Genomic DNA, 16,088 nt, shown 5'->3' with positions numbered 1-16,088 from the left:
TATGTTAATGAAATGTGATAACTAGAAAATATAGTTTTGAGCACACAAATGATTCATTAACATTAAATAGTGATGCTTTACCAAAAAGCAATACTGAACACCAGGGGTTATACTTCAGATGATATGGAATACAAAGCTCAATGGACTTCTGACTTTGCAAAACATAAAACACTGTGAGAATTCAAAGGCCTGAACAGGGAGAATCAGGAATCTACAGTTTTCTTAGTTGTGAATTTGACATAACTTTTCCATGATCTTATGTCCTTAGAGAATGATTATTTCTTGTCCTTTAAGAGGAGCTTGTGAGCAAATGGACTCCAGAGGTAGGAAACAAAGAGAGAAAGGCAGTGGAAAGGAAAGTAACAGAAACTGGCCAGAGGCAGAGACCAGGAGGCCAAACTGTTGGCAAGAGAAGGCTTCTGAAAGTTTCATAGACTATTTCCCCAGGCAATGATTTCATTCATAAAAGAGCCAAAGAAATCTTTTGTTTGAGAAAATCTCAGGCTCTGCTCTACAAGGAACTCCTGGAACAGACCCATAATAAAGGGGTAGTTAAACAGGGAAAGCACAAGGGAGCCATCTTACATATCATAAAATTACAGCTCTCTCTTCCTCCCTTTCTCCCACCTGCTTTTGGTTATCATTTTGTACATACACCTAGAGAAATGAAATGGGTTGGTGATGTTGGTCTTGGGTAGAGAGTTCATCTAGCATATTCAATGCCCTAGGATCAACCTTCAGGTTCACAAAAGCAAAAACAAACCAACAAAAACAGAGAAATATGTTCTATGGGTTTTAGATATACCAATTTCCTGTACTATTATTACGCCAAGTGTTAACCATAAAAAGAGGCCAGATGAGAGGTAAAAAAAATTGATTATGTAACTGCCTTAAAAATAAGTGGCTGGCAAGATTTCTCAGTGGTTTAAGGTAACTAATGTAAAGCCTAAAGACCTGAAACATAATAGGAGAGAACCAACTCCTGCAAACCATTCTCTGACCTCAACACATGTGCCATGGCCCACATATGCCCACATACATAAACATGTATTAGAGGAATTTATTTTATAAAGTACTCCCTGGAGCTGGAGATTGCTCAGTGGTTAGTACTTGCTGCTCATCAAGACCCCTTATCAGACAGCTTTTATCCATAACACCAAGTTCAGAGGATCTAATGTCTTCTGTTGGCCTCTGCAGGCACCAGGCACACATGTAGATAAAACAGTCATACACACAAAATAAAAAGAATTAAAACTTTTAAAAATGAAAACAAAACAATTGCTTCCTTCAAAGCAAGGGAAACACATATTCTCTCTCTCTAATTTACCCCAACTTGTAAGACTTCTTAAACTTTTTTTTTTACCCAGATCTTCCTAACACATAATTAGAGGAAGCACTTGAGAATAGAAGTAAAACAGAAATTTTCTTTCTTCCTTAAAACAAAACAAAATGCAGAGAAGAGTATAACAGCTCAAACCTGTAATCCCAGGATTTGGGAGACCAAGATAGGATTACTGGGGTTTGTAGACTAGAATAGACAAGAGAGTGAGACTGTTCCAAACAAATAAAAATCCATGGAGATGCCCAAAAACCTGAGGCAGGAAGATCACAAATTTGAGGTCAGCAAGGCAACTTCAATATCCTATCTCAAAACAATTTTAACTTAATTAAGTTGTTTATATATTTATTGTTTTCTTGATAGGGTCTTACTATGTACCCCTAACTGGCCTCAAATTTGCAGTGACCCTCCTGCCACTAATTTACAAGTACTAGGATTATAGGCATGAGACACTAAACACAACTTAAAAAATTGTAATGGCTTTTCAGGGCCAACAAGACTGACAACACAGATTCCATCTCTATGCCTATGGTCTACATGTCAAAAAGAAAGAATGGGTTCTCAAAACTTGTTCTTTGACCTCCACACATGTGCTGGGGCAGACACAGACACACACACACAAACACACACAATGTAATTTAAAGATTTTTTTAAATGTTCTAGAGTGTACTTGCCTACCATATACAAGACCCAGAGTTCAATTTCAAGTTAAAGAAGAAAAGTTTACATTCCATTTTAAAATCATTGTTTATGGTGGTAGAAAAATGGCTCAGTGGTTAAGAACACTTGCTGCTCTTGCAGAGGCCCAGCGTTTGATTCCCAGCACCTACATTACGGCTCAAAACCATTTATCTCTAACTCCAGTTCCAGGGATACAAATAATTCTTCTGATCTCCATGAACACCTGGCACACATGTGGTATAAATACATGCATTCAGGCAAAACACTCCTATACCTAAAGTAATAAATCTAAAAAATATTTTTAAAACAGTGTTTGCACTTAACTAAAAAATTATTCCATTTTTTTCCTGGACTAGGGAAGGGGCATAGAGGGAGAAGAGAGGAGGAGGGTGGGATTGGTAAGAGATGAGGAAGGGGTCACAGCTGGGATACAAAGTGAATAAACTGTAATAGATAATAAATAAAAAGAAATTTAAAAAATATTCCAAACATTCAGGAAAAATCAGTGTTCTGGGAAGGTCTGTAACATTCATTCAGCCAATAATTTAATTATACTACAGTTTGAGATTCTTGCATGTCTTAGTGTTAGTATTGCTGTGATGAAACACAAAGACCAAAAAGCAAGATGGAGAGGAAAGGGTTTATTTGGCTTACACTTCCATATTGTTCATTACTGAAGGAAGTCAGGACAGGAACTCAAACAGGGCAGGAACTTGGAGGCAGGAGCTGATGCGGAGGTCATGGAGGAGTGCTATCTACTGGCTTGCTTCCCATGGCTTGGTCAGTCTGCTTTCTTTTTTGTTTGTTTGTTTGCTTGCTTTATCTATTTTATTTTATTTCTTATAACTATCACCCTTCTCCACCCCAATCCGTTCCAACACCCCAGCACAAGGTAGGAGATTGAGTTAGAGGGAAGAGGGAATGTTGAGATCTTTTTACTACTCCTTGCTGATTAGGGACATTGAGTTCTTTGGGGCAAGTCCGATCTTTATCTTGTCAGGATATCTCCAACTTCTTGTCTCTTTTTCTCTTGACCACTTGAAAAACCAGCAATAACAGGAGCAGAAACCAAGGAGGAAAAGTCATTCCCCTTTCTTGGTGCTCCCACCCTTTTATACCCTCTCTAAAGTCTCCAGCAATAACTATCTTCAGCTGGCAGAATCATGCCCATGCTAGAGCACGCACTAGGCAAACAGTCTGCAGCTGTGGACAATCTGAAGCCGCCCCTATCCCACACCTGGGTTTAAAACAAAAACATGATTACATAACATAATTGGGTTTTTAAAGACACCAAAATTCTCACTATGGTATTTATTTTATCCTGATTCCATTTTATATGCTTACAGTAACGTAAAGGGTCACTTAAGCCTCAAATACATGTTTTAGGAGTTGGAAAATATTATATCCTGATTATTTAGTTTTTCCCACCTCAGTATTATATTTGAATATGAAACATCTTCATGTTTTAGATACTTGGTCTCCAAATGGTGGTGCCAGTTTGGAAGATTCTGGAGACTTTAATAAATGGAATATAGCTGGAGACAGTAGATCACTGAACACAGATCCTAAAATGTATTTTATTTTGAGCTGCTTCCTGCTCTAACATGAAATGAAGAGATGTCTCTGCCACATGCTTCTGCCACCAGAATTTCTGCTCAAGTGAACAGGAGGCAGCCTGCTTTCTTATAGAACTTGGGACCATCAGCCCAGGGGTGTTACCACCTATAATGGGGTGGACCAACCCCCAAAAATCACTAATTAAGAAAATGCCCTACAGACCTGCCTGCAGCTTGATCATGTTTTTAATTTTTTATTAATTATTTATTACAATTTATTCACTTCGTATCCTCCTGTGGCACCCTCACTTGTCTCCTCCCTATCCCTCCTTCCCTCCCTCTACTCTTTCTATGCTCCTCCCTAGTCCACTCATAGGGAGGTCCTCCTCCCCTTCGATCTGACCCTAGCCAATCTAGTCTCATCAGGACTGGCTGCATTGTCTTCCTCTGGCAAGGGGGTACCCCACAGGGGGAGGTGATCAAAGAGCCAGCCACTGAGTTCATGTCAGAGACACACCATGCTCCCCTTACTAAGGAACCCACTTGGAGAATAACTCTATGGTCTATATCTGAGCAGGGGTTTTAGGTCCTCTCCATCCATGGTCCTTGGTTGAGGTATCTGTCTCTGCAGGGCCTTCAAGACCCAGTTTTTGTTTTTGTTTTTTGGCTCTGTTGGTCACCTTTTGGAGCTCCTGTCCCTGCCAGGTTTTTCTATTTCATAAAATTCCATGCCCTCTGCCCAAAGTTTGGCTATGAGTCTCAGCCTCTGCTTCCATACCACAATCAGTAGAGTCTTTTAGAGGCCCTCTGTGGTAGGCTCCTGTCCTATTCCCTGTCTTCTCCTGCTTTTTATGCCTATCACATTTGTCCTTCTGAATGAGGACTGAGCATTTTCCCTAGAGTCTTCTTTGTTGTTTAGCTTCTTTAGGGCTATAGACTTTAGTATGTTTATCCTATAGTATATCTCTAATAAACACTTATGAATGAGTATATATCATGTGTGTCTTTCTGTTTCTGGCTTAGCTCACTCAAGATGATCTTTTCTAGGTCCCACCATTTGCCTGCAAATTTCATGATTTCCTTGTTTTTAATAGATGAGTAGTATTCCATTGTGTAAAATACCACAATTTCTGTATCTATTCCTCCTCTGTTAAGGGACATATATGTTGTTTCCAGATTCTGGGTATTACAAATAGCGCTGATATAAACATGGTAGAGCAAATGACCTTGTTGTATACTTGAGAATATTTCAGATATCATGCCTGGGAGTGGTATAGCAGGATCTTGAGGAAGCGCTATTCCTAATTTTCTGAGAAAGCACTAGATTGATTTCCAAAGTAGCTGTATAACTTTACATTCCCACCAGCAATGGAGGAGGGTTCCCCTTTCTCCACATCCTCTCCAGCATGTGCTGTCACTTGAGTTTTTGAGCTTAGCCAATGTGACAGGTGTAAGATGGAATCTCAGAGTCATTTTGATTTGCATTTCCCTGATAACTAAGGATGTTGAACATTTCTTTAAGTGTTTCTCTGATATTCAGTATTCTTCTATAGAGAACTCTCTGTTCAGCTTTGTACACCTTTTTTAAAATAGGATTACTTGATTTGCTACTTTTTAACTTCTTGAGTTCTTTATATATTCTGGATATTAGCCCTCTGTCAGATATAGGGTTGGTGAAGATCCTTTCCCAGTTGTTTTGTTTTGATGACGGTGTCCTTTGCTTTACAGAAGCTTTTCAGTTTCATGAGCTCCCATATATTGATTGTTGATCTTAGAGCCTGTGCTGTTGATGTTGTGTTCAGGAAGTTGTCACCTGTGCCAATGAGTTCCAGGCTCTTCCACACTTTTTCTTTTAACAGGTTTAGTGTGTCAGGTTTTATGTTGAAGTCTTTGATCCACTTGAATTTTAGTTTTGTGCAGGGTGAAAAATATGGATCTATTTGAATTTTCTACATGTAGACATCCAGTTAGACCAGCACCATTTGTTGAAGATGCTGTCTTTTTTGCATTGTATGGTTTTATGTAGCCCGATCTTATGGAGGCAATTTTTTCAATTGAGGCTCCTCAGAGGACTTGAACTTGTGTCAAGTACTATACACAAAAAACCCTGCTCCCCAAGCCAATGTGTGTAGCTATATATGGATATAAAATCTCTTTATTTCTGACTTTATTATTTATCATTTTCCTATCATTTTCAATTGACTTATTATGGGATGTGTATATGAAACTTCAAATTTTTTTGTGAATAAGGTGCATGATAAAATTATTTTAAATTTATTTTTAATTGACTTATCATGATTATATATTCTTATAAGTTATAGAATGATTCTCTGATACATGTACATATAATGTATAGTGATCAAATCAGGATAATTAGTACTTTTACTTACATAAATATTTCATATTTTTTTATCTTTGAAGCCTCCTAACTCCCTCTAGTGCTTCATAAAATACATAAGAAAGGAATATGGATCATGATTAGAGCATTTGCCTAGCATACAGAAAGCCTTGGTTCAGCACCTCAATTAATCATTAGTTGTTGTAAAGTACAGTTACAGTACTGTTGCTATGTAAACTGTAAAATTTCTTTCTCCTCTCTTTTTGCTGTTCATCTGTTCATTACACAACTTCTCTGTCCCCCTCATTCTCAGCTTCTAGTGACCTTTACTCTACCCTACCTCTATGTAATCAGATGAAAAATAAAATTTAGGAGTACACACATATATTCTAGTTTTATATCTACTTCAGTGACAGAATGCATGAATACAGAGGGAGTTCAAGGGATACCCATTTCTACTGGTGAGCCTGGGAAATAAAAGGGTTTTGTTTATTTGTTTGTTTTGTTTTGTGTGCTTTTTCAGTGGGAGAGGGCTAACAAACAAGGAAGTACTGAATGATAGGAAAAAAAGCTGAAATACAAAATTATTATTGGTGAAAAATACTTGCTTAGGCAATAATGAATATACTAATGAAATTGCAAGAGAGACTGGACAATTTTACTTCCCAGATACCTAGAAGTATATCATAACATTTGTTTATTCTAATTCAGTGCTCAGGGATAAGCTACTTTCTATTTCTATATGATAAACATATTTTAAACCATTCCATAATCTTTTGTTAGAAATTACATCTTACCTGATGTCTGCCTGACATTTCTGTTGAAATCATCAGAGAAAAGTAATTTTAGCTACATTATGTACTAACAGCTAAGAAGGAGAAGAAACCTAAGACTTCTCTGAAACAAACCAAACTTTTAAATATAAGCAGAAAATGCTTCCAACATGTTGTAAGAGATCGAAATAAGGCTGAACTTAAACCACAAAAGAAGACAGCTGGTTCCACTTTCTTTTGCATGAAAGAAAATAAGGGAAGATTTCATCATTTCCAGGAGTACAGTACAAAAAAATGAATATAAGGATAAAATTCAGAGTACAGGGATTCTTATGAAAGGTAAGGGGTATATGAAAGACCTGGAGGGGACAGGAGCTCCACAAGGAGAGCAACAAAAAGAAAAAAAATCTGGGCACAGGGGTCTTTTCTGAGACTGATACTCCAACCAAAGACCATGCATGCATATTACCTAGAACCCCTGCACAGATGTAGCCCACGACAGCTCAGTCTCCAAGTGGATTCCCTAGTAAGGGGAAGAGGGGTTGTCTCTTACATGAACTCAATGGCTGGCTCTTTAATCACCTCCCTGTGAGGGGGAAACAACTTTACCAGGCCACACAGGAAGACAATGCAGCCAGCCTTGATGAGACCTGACACTAGGATCAAATGGAAAGGTAGGAGGACTTGGAGAGAGGCATGGGAGGAGATGAGGGAGGGAGGGCAGGATTGGGAGGGGCGAGGGAGGGGGCTACAGCTGGCATACAAAGTGAATGAACTGTAATAAATAAATAAATTTAAAAATAAATAAACAAAATTTAAAAACTCAGAGTATAGAAACTAGTGCTGCACATACCTGATCTGTACTGATGAGAAGCTGGGACCAGCTATTCCATTCTGGACATTTGTCTCTTTCTTCAAAGGTGACATTCTCGGAATTCCAGCAACAGTGTTCATGGTTAAACCAGAATCCCTCTGTGCATATCCCTTCTTTTAAGTCTGTCATCCAGTGAGCAGAGATGTCTATCAGGCCAGCTAAGGAGCCTGATTGAGTTGGGAAGAATGGGAAAGCCAAAGTTAAATTCCACTTCTAAAATTCTTTTTGTTGTTGTTGTTTTCAAGACAGGGTTTCTCTGTGTAGCCGTGGCTGTCCTGGACTTGCTTTGTAGTTCAGGCTGGCCTCAAACTCACAGAGATCCAATTGCCTAGGCCTTCCCGAGTGCTAGGATTACAGGCATGTGCCACTGTGCCCGGCCCACTTCTGAAATTCTATCTTTGGTAACTGGAACAAGTTTTATCAGCCAAAGTGAAAGGAAAGAAATTGAAATGACAGGTAAATATATTTCCTATCCCTATCCTACCTGGAACTTCTTTCTGATTGTTAACTTGCTTGGTGTTTCACTTACTATTTCTACATTAACACCAGTGTTGTGATAAAGAGATGCTTAAGAGTGCATACTACTCTCACAGAGGACCTGAATTCAATTCCCAGCACCCACATTGGGTAGATCATAACTGCTTGTAAATCCAGCTCTAGAAATGCTTCTGGGCGCCAATGGCACTTTCACTTATATGTATATACCCACATAAAAACACAAACACATACACATGATTTAAAATAAAGATAAGCACAATTATCTGTGAAATATGTATACTGGGGGAACTAGGGAGAAAGCAAACACAGGGGAGAGGGAGGAGTTTGGTCTTGAAACTCACTTGACCTAAGAAAGGGATTGCTTTGGCATAGTTTAGGAATGACACTCCATAAAGGAAGTAATAAATTTAAAGTAATAAATTTGTTTAAGATTATGTGATTTGCGAGGCACAGTGTCACAGGCCTCTAACCCGAGTACTCTGATAGTTCAAGGCCATGCTGGTCTACTTAGCATGCCAGGTAGGGCTAAATAATGACACTCCTCAAACCAAAAACAAGAGCCAAACCACCAACACCTCCCGAAAAATTACGTGACTCTCCCTATATATATACCAGGTTACATGAACAGAAATTTCCCATACTGAAGAATCTTTGATGATATTTATCTGCAGTGACTATGGAGGGAAGTTGATGAACATTATGGGTGGCAGGCTAATCCTAGACCGCAGGAGTTTGCACCATGGACAGGAGAACTTGTAAAGCGTCAGGAAGGTATTGTAGGCTAACATTGCAGCATTCAACTTATAGCAGCACAGAGGGTTGTGTGCAAAGAAGGCTGGCTGGAACCAGAGACCCTTTAGATTCTTACTAAACCTAGTGTATGAGCACACTAAAATGGTCTCAGTGTAAAGGAGTAAGCATCTACAGAACACTCATCAAAGAAATGATGAGAAAGAAACAAAACAAAAAAATTGGGACTAAAAGTACTATGACTCGTAAACTGATAAATGCTAAGACAGTTAATGTACTCTACTCCTGGCTGTCATGTTTCAGGTAAATGAAGAAAATCTGACCAAAAGGAAGGAAATGGCCCAAGATCATGCTGTGAGTTTTATACCACCTTTACCATTTCTCTACAGCATGATCCTGGGTCAAGGACACCACAAGAAAACCAGTAGGATCAACTAACCTGGACCCGTAGGGGCTCATAGAGACTGAACCATCAACTAGAGAGTGAGCACGGACGGACCTAGGACCACACACACACACACACACACACAAAACAGATGGGCAGCTTGGTCTTCATGTGGGACTCCGAACAGCAGGATCAGGGGTTGTTTCTGACTCTGTTGCCTGCCTTTGAATCTCTTTTCCCCAGCTGGAATGCTTTGTTAAACTTCAATGGGAGAAGATGTGACTAGTCTTATTGCAACTCAACATGCCCAGGTTGGTTGATATTCATGTGAAGCTTCCTCTTTTCTGAGGAAAAATGGAGGGGCGGGGTAAGAAGGAGAGACTAAGAGGAGAGAGGGGAAACTTTGATAGTGTTGTAAAGTTAAAATACAATACAAAACAAAAAACTATAGTTTACCATACCTGATAAAAGTCCAACAAGGAGCATTAACAACCAGCCAGAAAACGCATCGCTCACACTGTGAATTAAGGCCCAGGTTGATTCTTTGCTTTTATTGGTAATCTAGGAATAAAAAGAAAACATTGGCATACTCTACATATATCTTTCCTTCATTTAAAAATTGTTCATCACAAAAATATAAACTATCTGGGAATAGATAATAACTGAGAATTATTTAGCTGAGCCATTTACCAAGAGTTAATGAACTGTATCAATTTACTGTAATGTCCAGTACCATCAACCTGCTTTGTATTGCAGTGGTCTTTTTCTGCCTCCAATAACAGCTGTCTCAAGAGGAACTGATTCACAGTGAAAAGCTTGATTGTTTTGCAAAGGATAAACAAATGATGGCTGATCTGACTTGAAGTTTACTATTCCCGGCTGTGATTGTCAGGAAATTCCTATGGTTTGATCCCACAAAGCTCTAAAGGTACAGTGATCACAGATAATAAGTGATATTGATGAAGTGTCTCCTTCATTTTCAGAAACAAGCAAGTATATCTGAGGGCATCAGCATAAGCATGAAGTCTGACTGTTTAGATTTCACCTTGTCAAATTAAATCCGGTGTTCATATTTTTATTTTGTTTTACTTAAGCATTATTTTTTTATATTTAGTGTGTGTGTGTGTATGTGTATGTGTATGTGTGCGTGAATGTGTGTGTGTCTGTGTGTGTGTGTGTGTGTGTGTGTGTGTGTGTGTGTTAAGGTCAAAGGACATGCTGAAGTCTGTTTTCTCCTTCTACCATATTTCCAGACTCAGATCATCAGACTTAGTAACAAGTACTTCTATACATTTACCCAACTTATTGGTCCATGTCCGTACTTTTAAAATCAATATTCTGCCAGTGTTGTTACTGGTACTTCCTGTTTTTTGTACCACTATTTTCTTATACTCAAAATTGCTTTATCTCACCTTCATCTGTAGCAACATCCCAAATAATAACAAATTATAAACTATCAAACGGAACTTTAAAACATATTTTGAGGGCCAACACAATGGCCCAGTCACATGTGCATGCACGAACATGCACGCACACACACACATACTATATACTACATTACAGAAAATTACAAGATTAAAAAACAGAATATAAAGACAGAAAATTGTGCAGGGTAGTGGTGGTGCATGCCTTTAATCCCAGAACTCAGGAGGCAGAAACAGGCAGATCTCTGTGAGTTCAAGGTTAGCCTACAAAGCTTCCAGGAAAGCCAGAGCCAGAGCTGTTACAAAGAGAAATCCTTTCTAAGAAAGAAAAGAAAAGAGAGAGAGAGAGAGAGAGAGAGAGAGAGAGAGAGAAGAGAAGAGAAGAGAAGAGAGAAAGAGAGGGGAGAGAGAGAGAGAGAGAGAGAGAGAGAGAAGAAGGGAGGGAGGGGAAGGGTAGGGAGAAGAGGAGGAAAGGGAGGCAGAAAAAGCAAAGGAGGGAGAAAGGGAGCAAGGGAGGGAGGGGGAGAGGAAAAGAGGGAAAGAGGAAGGGAAGAAGGAAGGAAGGAAGGAAGGAAGGAAGGAAGGAAGGAAGGAAGGAAGGAAAAGCAAATGGAGTAAAATCAGGCTTAGGTTAAAGCTGTGTACAAGCAAGTTCAAGGGCAACTTTGTTAACAGAGAAACTCGGTTTCCAAATAACAAGTGAAGAAAGCTGAAGTTATATTTGCAAAGCTCTGGATTCAATCACCAGTACTGGACCCCGAAAAAAATGGAAATTTCCAAAACAAGTATCTGGGACAACCTGACTCTGGGGTTCATGTGGTTGTGAGAATACTTGGCAGAATCTGGGAGAGGCTTTAAAATAAAGAAAAAAAATAGTGCTGGCTGTAGTTTAGTGGTAGAATACTATAATATGTGAAGCCCTGGGTTTGTTTAAATCATCAAACACACACGTGTGTGCGTACACAAACTTAGAATAACCTCTGCCTCTTTTTTATATATATTTATTTTATTATTACAATTTATTCAATTTGTATGCCGGCTGTGGCCCCCTCCCTCATCTCCTCCCAATCCCACCCTCCCTCCTTCTTCTCCCCCTATGCCCCCCCCCAGTCTGCTAATAGAGAAGGTCCTTCTCCCCTTCTGCCTGACTCTTACAGAGATTCGTTTGTTTCTGACAGGAAGAAATCATGAACTCAGTAGAGAACTCCATATTTTAAATATGGAGTTAAGCAGAAATTTAAGAGAGGGAGAGAAAAAAACCCTACTAGTGTGCCCCAAAGAAGTGTTCTGCAAGAGCATTACCTGTTGAGAGTTGGGCATTAACTTTTTCAATAAGTTCTCCACTGTCGCTCCCACATAAACTAGAAATAGTGAATTGAATGACGCAGGACAAGTTCAAAGCAAAGGCTCTCAGCATGGTGGAAAATACCTGTAATTCCAGCATTTGAAAGTATGGGAGAAGCTTTGCAAGCTTGTGACTAGCCTGGGCTATATAGCAAGACCCTGTTTTGTCAAACAAACAAACAAACAAACAAACAAACAAAAAAACAAAAAACAAAGCATCCCCAGCATGTGTGATGCCTATAATCTCAGCACTCAGGAGGCTGAGGTAGGAGGATCAAGAATTCTAGCCAGCTGAGATGATTTACCTTGTGAGTTCCAGGCTAGCCTGAATAAAGTTTCAATAAAGCAATAAAAGAATCAAAGGGTATTGTCAGTCAGTTCCGAGAAAATTTCCCAGTATGTCTTTCTTTCCTTTTTTTTTTTTTTTTTTTTTGTTTTGTTTTCTGAGACAAGGAAATTCTTTTGTCAAAATTATACATCCTACACCATAGCTCTGCATACCTGGCTCATTAAATCCATGTCTTGGATATGACTTTGATCAATCTTGTGGTTTTACTGGTACTGAATGTACAAATTTACTTTGGTTCTATTGTTTTATAAGAGCTATAATCACATGGAGGTGAACTCATGTTCTTTAGTACAGTCTAGAGTTATGGTAATTTAGTTTTTATTCTTTTGAAAGAAATCCATTAACTTTCCTTGGTTTTAGGGACCCTGCTTTAAGAGAAAAATAAAATAAAAAGGAGAGGAGATGGGAAAAGAAAATCTTAAACATTTATTTTCACCTACGTAGGAGTGTGTACCCATTCAGAGCTGTCAATGTCCCTTTCAACAACATTCTACAGCGAAATACATCATTAGACATAATTTTTACAACCAAGGATGAAAATCATATATAAGTTGTGTGTAAAAACAGAGATATATTACAAAACGATGCCAAGTGGCTCTCCTCTGCTGTTAATCTAGCACTGGGGAGACAAAGGGAAAGCGTTGAGGTCAGCGTAGGCTACATAAGTGAGTTCCATGCCAGTCTAAGCTACTGAGTAAGGCTGATTTCAAAGAAATAAAAAATTAAAAAGAAAAAGGAAAGAAACCCAGAAAAAGAAAGAAAAAGAAAGAAAGAAAGAAAGAAAGAAAGAAAGAAAGAAAGAAATACTATGTTGCCAATAGAAGCCACATTCCATCAGCTCTGCCGCCAAGAAAACGAAAGCATAGAATAAATTTAGCTGTGTAACTCCCCTCCCCATGTTTTCTAACAGTTACAGAAGTGCCGTCATTGCCTTACCTCTCGGTGCCTATCTCGGTCCCGAGATTTCTCTCTCACCCAATCAATTGTGTTGAAATCATCGTAAGTCCCTACACCGGGGATTGGCTCCTCCAAGAAGTCCATGATTCTATTTGAAGGGCCTATTCCACGACCATTGTATGACTTGTGCCCTGTGTTGAAGAACAGATAGATATCAGTACATCAGACAGTCAACATTTTTAATGCCCCCAGAAAGTATCCGATGACTAGAGTTTAGGTGTGTGGTGATGGAGAAAAACAATCACCTACTGGAGCTATCCATCACATTCACAAGTTCCTGTGGTCTAGGTTCAAATGAAGAGTAGCTAAAGGCATTACGAATGGACAGGGACCCCAGTGTAAAGAGAACTGACAGAAGAACTTTGTAATAGAAAAAGTATCTACAGAACAAAAGATAGGAAGGACCTTGGAGCAGTTTGGAAGGGAGATGAAAGGCTCCTAAGTCCTTGCAAATGTAACATATTAAGAACCATCTTATACTTTGTATGGCAGTTTTTTTTTTTTTTTTTCAATTCTGTAGCTTTTACCCAGTTGAAGACTTGAAAGAAAGAATGCTGGCCACTTCAAGAGTTAAGCTGGTTGGAATGTACAAATCTTCCCTCAGTGTATAGAATGCTTTGATCTCCAATATAATGGGCTGGTAGAAAATTTTTCACAGTATGTTGAAAAGTCAAATATTTACAAGTAGAATATAGACAACAATGTTTGGCTCAGTAATGATTCTTCAGCTAATCAACATCCAAGCATGCTCACTACAGAGGGTTCTCTGTCTGCTTGGCGTCTGGTTTTTCTGCTCCAGTTACTTCTGTGCGCATATGCTTTATCTTTCTTTTCTAGACTAGCAGCTCTTCAATAGTTCCTCTATAATGAGTCCATCATATCCTTCCTACAATGCCTATTTTCCCCCTTTGAGTCAAGTCTTACTGTCAGGCCTAGAACTTATGATTGTCCTATGTTAGCCTCCCAAGTAACTGGCAATATAAAACGTGTCACCGTCTCTTACTCTCCATGCTGTCTTAGCACATATGTGATAGTCAGTAAACATCAGATGATCCAAGATGCATTTAACAAATGGCAAGGATGAGGGAGCATTTAAACTGAGCAGTTGTACTGACACATGATAAGTACTGCTTGTAAACTTGTTGCAAATATTTTGGCAACAACATCTGATGGAACAGTATTTTCCTAGTAAACTGAAAATGTAAAAACAGCATTGAGGAATCTATATAAATGCACACAGGGAGAATGCGGAGTACTTCCATCATGTAACTCACACAGCCAAATCTCACATTTGCAGCATCAGTTTTGGCAGGGACAAGGCTTCATCTAGGCTATTTGGTAATGAACCCCTCTTCAGTAAAGACCCAGGTTGGCCTCAGCTGACTCTTTCTCTGTCATCTCCCTGCCCAACTCAGCTAGACAACTTGAGCACTCTCATTGGCATAAGTTTAAATGAACAAGATAAATGGAACCTGTTTTTTACCAACTGGAAGTCTGTTGAATGCCTGATTCAGCACACTTTTTACAAGCAATTCACAGGTTTGAAAGGAAAAGCTCAGCAGAGTCCTAACCATGTGCAGGTTGGTAAGTCACTGAAGAGGCATGGAGGAGGTGAACAAGTTAATCTTAAAACCTCAAACCAAAGTCCTTTTCCTATCTTCACTCATACCTGGCTGTAAAATGGATGTCTGCTGAATCACCACCCCAGCCTTTCCTATCATGTCAGTGTCAGACTGATAAAGATGAAAGCTGCTATGTTTGAGGGCTTGGAGAGGAAAAGCTAGCTAGGAAGCAAAGGCAGAAAGAAAAGAGATTATGTGGGAAGGAGGCAACTGAATAAAGCTTTTTCCATTCACAAGTTAAATGCTGACATGAACACAGGACACCAAGCAACCAGAAACTGACTCCTTAAAGCAGGTTAATGCTTCCATTGAATTTCTTGTTTCAGAGTTCTCCTTTTCAGAAGGGGGGGGGGAGGGGAAAGACAGGATTTGTGACAGATTCTAAGAAGCATCAGATGGCTGCCTAATGTTACATTATATATCAAATGAGCTCCTCCACCACCCACAGCTTTAAGGCAATACGAAGATCTGCAACAGAGTCTTAACAGGAAAGAGAGAATCCTATTACATCACTAGGTAACATGAGCACCGCTGCCGCATCCTTCTTTGTCGTCTGTCTGCTGCTAGAGACGCAATTATCAGGCCCCTAGCACAGGGCAGGCAGTGATTAGAATCCTACTACAGACTGCTTGCAATTCTCCAGATCCCCTGCTCCGGGAGCATGCTTCAGTCCTGGGTTGGGCTCAGTCGGCTTACCTTCCGTCACAGTTTTCTTTTTTTCTGCCTCAAGGAAGAAATAACCTTGGCAGCCCGCATTTGCTCATTTAGGATGAGGTGCTTTTACAGAAAGAGGCCCGCTCTGGGGTGCTTTAGAAGAGCACTTGCTGCTTTCTCTGCTTTTCACAGCAACAAACGCCACCTAAAGTGCACCCGGTTGGTCAGAGTATGATGTCACTGTTGAGATCACATGACCAGACCCTTGGACCAGCCTTGGAGAAAGAAAGATTTTCTAACCTAGCACAGAAGCCTTAAAGATGTACTCTCCTCTAAACAAATGGCATTAAATAGGTTAGGGGGACGGCTGTGTCAGCTCAGAAAATTAGATTTCAGACAAGTTTTACACTTCATACCTCTTTTAGCAGAAAGAACAAACCATCAAAGTAGAAACAGCCAAAAAATTTAGAATTACTAGGACTGTAATTTAGAAGAGGTCAAAGGCAAATACAGAAAAGTATTTTTTTAATGAACCACTAATGTG

At 39.4% G+C, this 16,088-nt stretch overlaps 1 protein-coding gene across 3 annotated transcripts in view; it reads right to left on the bottom strand.

The window, feature by feature from the left end:
* The window catches only part of Clcn5 (chloride voltage-gated channel 5), a 191,609-nt gene that overhangs the window by 21,367 nt on the left and 154,154 nt on the right, over positions 1-16,088 (bottom strand). For 2 of the 3 annotated variants that reach the window (XM_060375471.1, XM_060375472.1), the window contains 3 exons: positions 13,248-13,399; positions 9,656-9,755; positions 7,541-7,728 (listed from right to left, as the gene is read on the bottom strand). In XM_060375471.1, the coding sequence (XP_060231454.1) occupies positions 7,541-7,728; positions 9,656-9,755; positions 13,248-13,399 (440 nt within the window). Of the gene's footprint in view, positions 1-7,540; positions 7,729-9,655; positions 9,756-13,247; positions 13,400-15,586; positions 15,782-16,088 lie in introns of those variants that run through there. The other variant, XM_021626930.2, reaches the window with a different exon arrangement.

Source organism: Meriones unguiculatus, chromosome X (assembly GCF_030254825.1).
Source record: "Meriones unguiculatus strain TT.TT164.6M chromosome X, Bangor_MerUng_6.1, whole genome shotgun sequence".
NCBI classification, from domain to species: domain Eukaryota; kingdom Metazoa; phylum Chordata; class Mammalia; order Rodentia; family Muridae; genus Meriones; species Meriones unguiculatus.
This window is presented reverse-complemented; position numbering and strand designations above follow the sequence as displayed.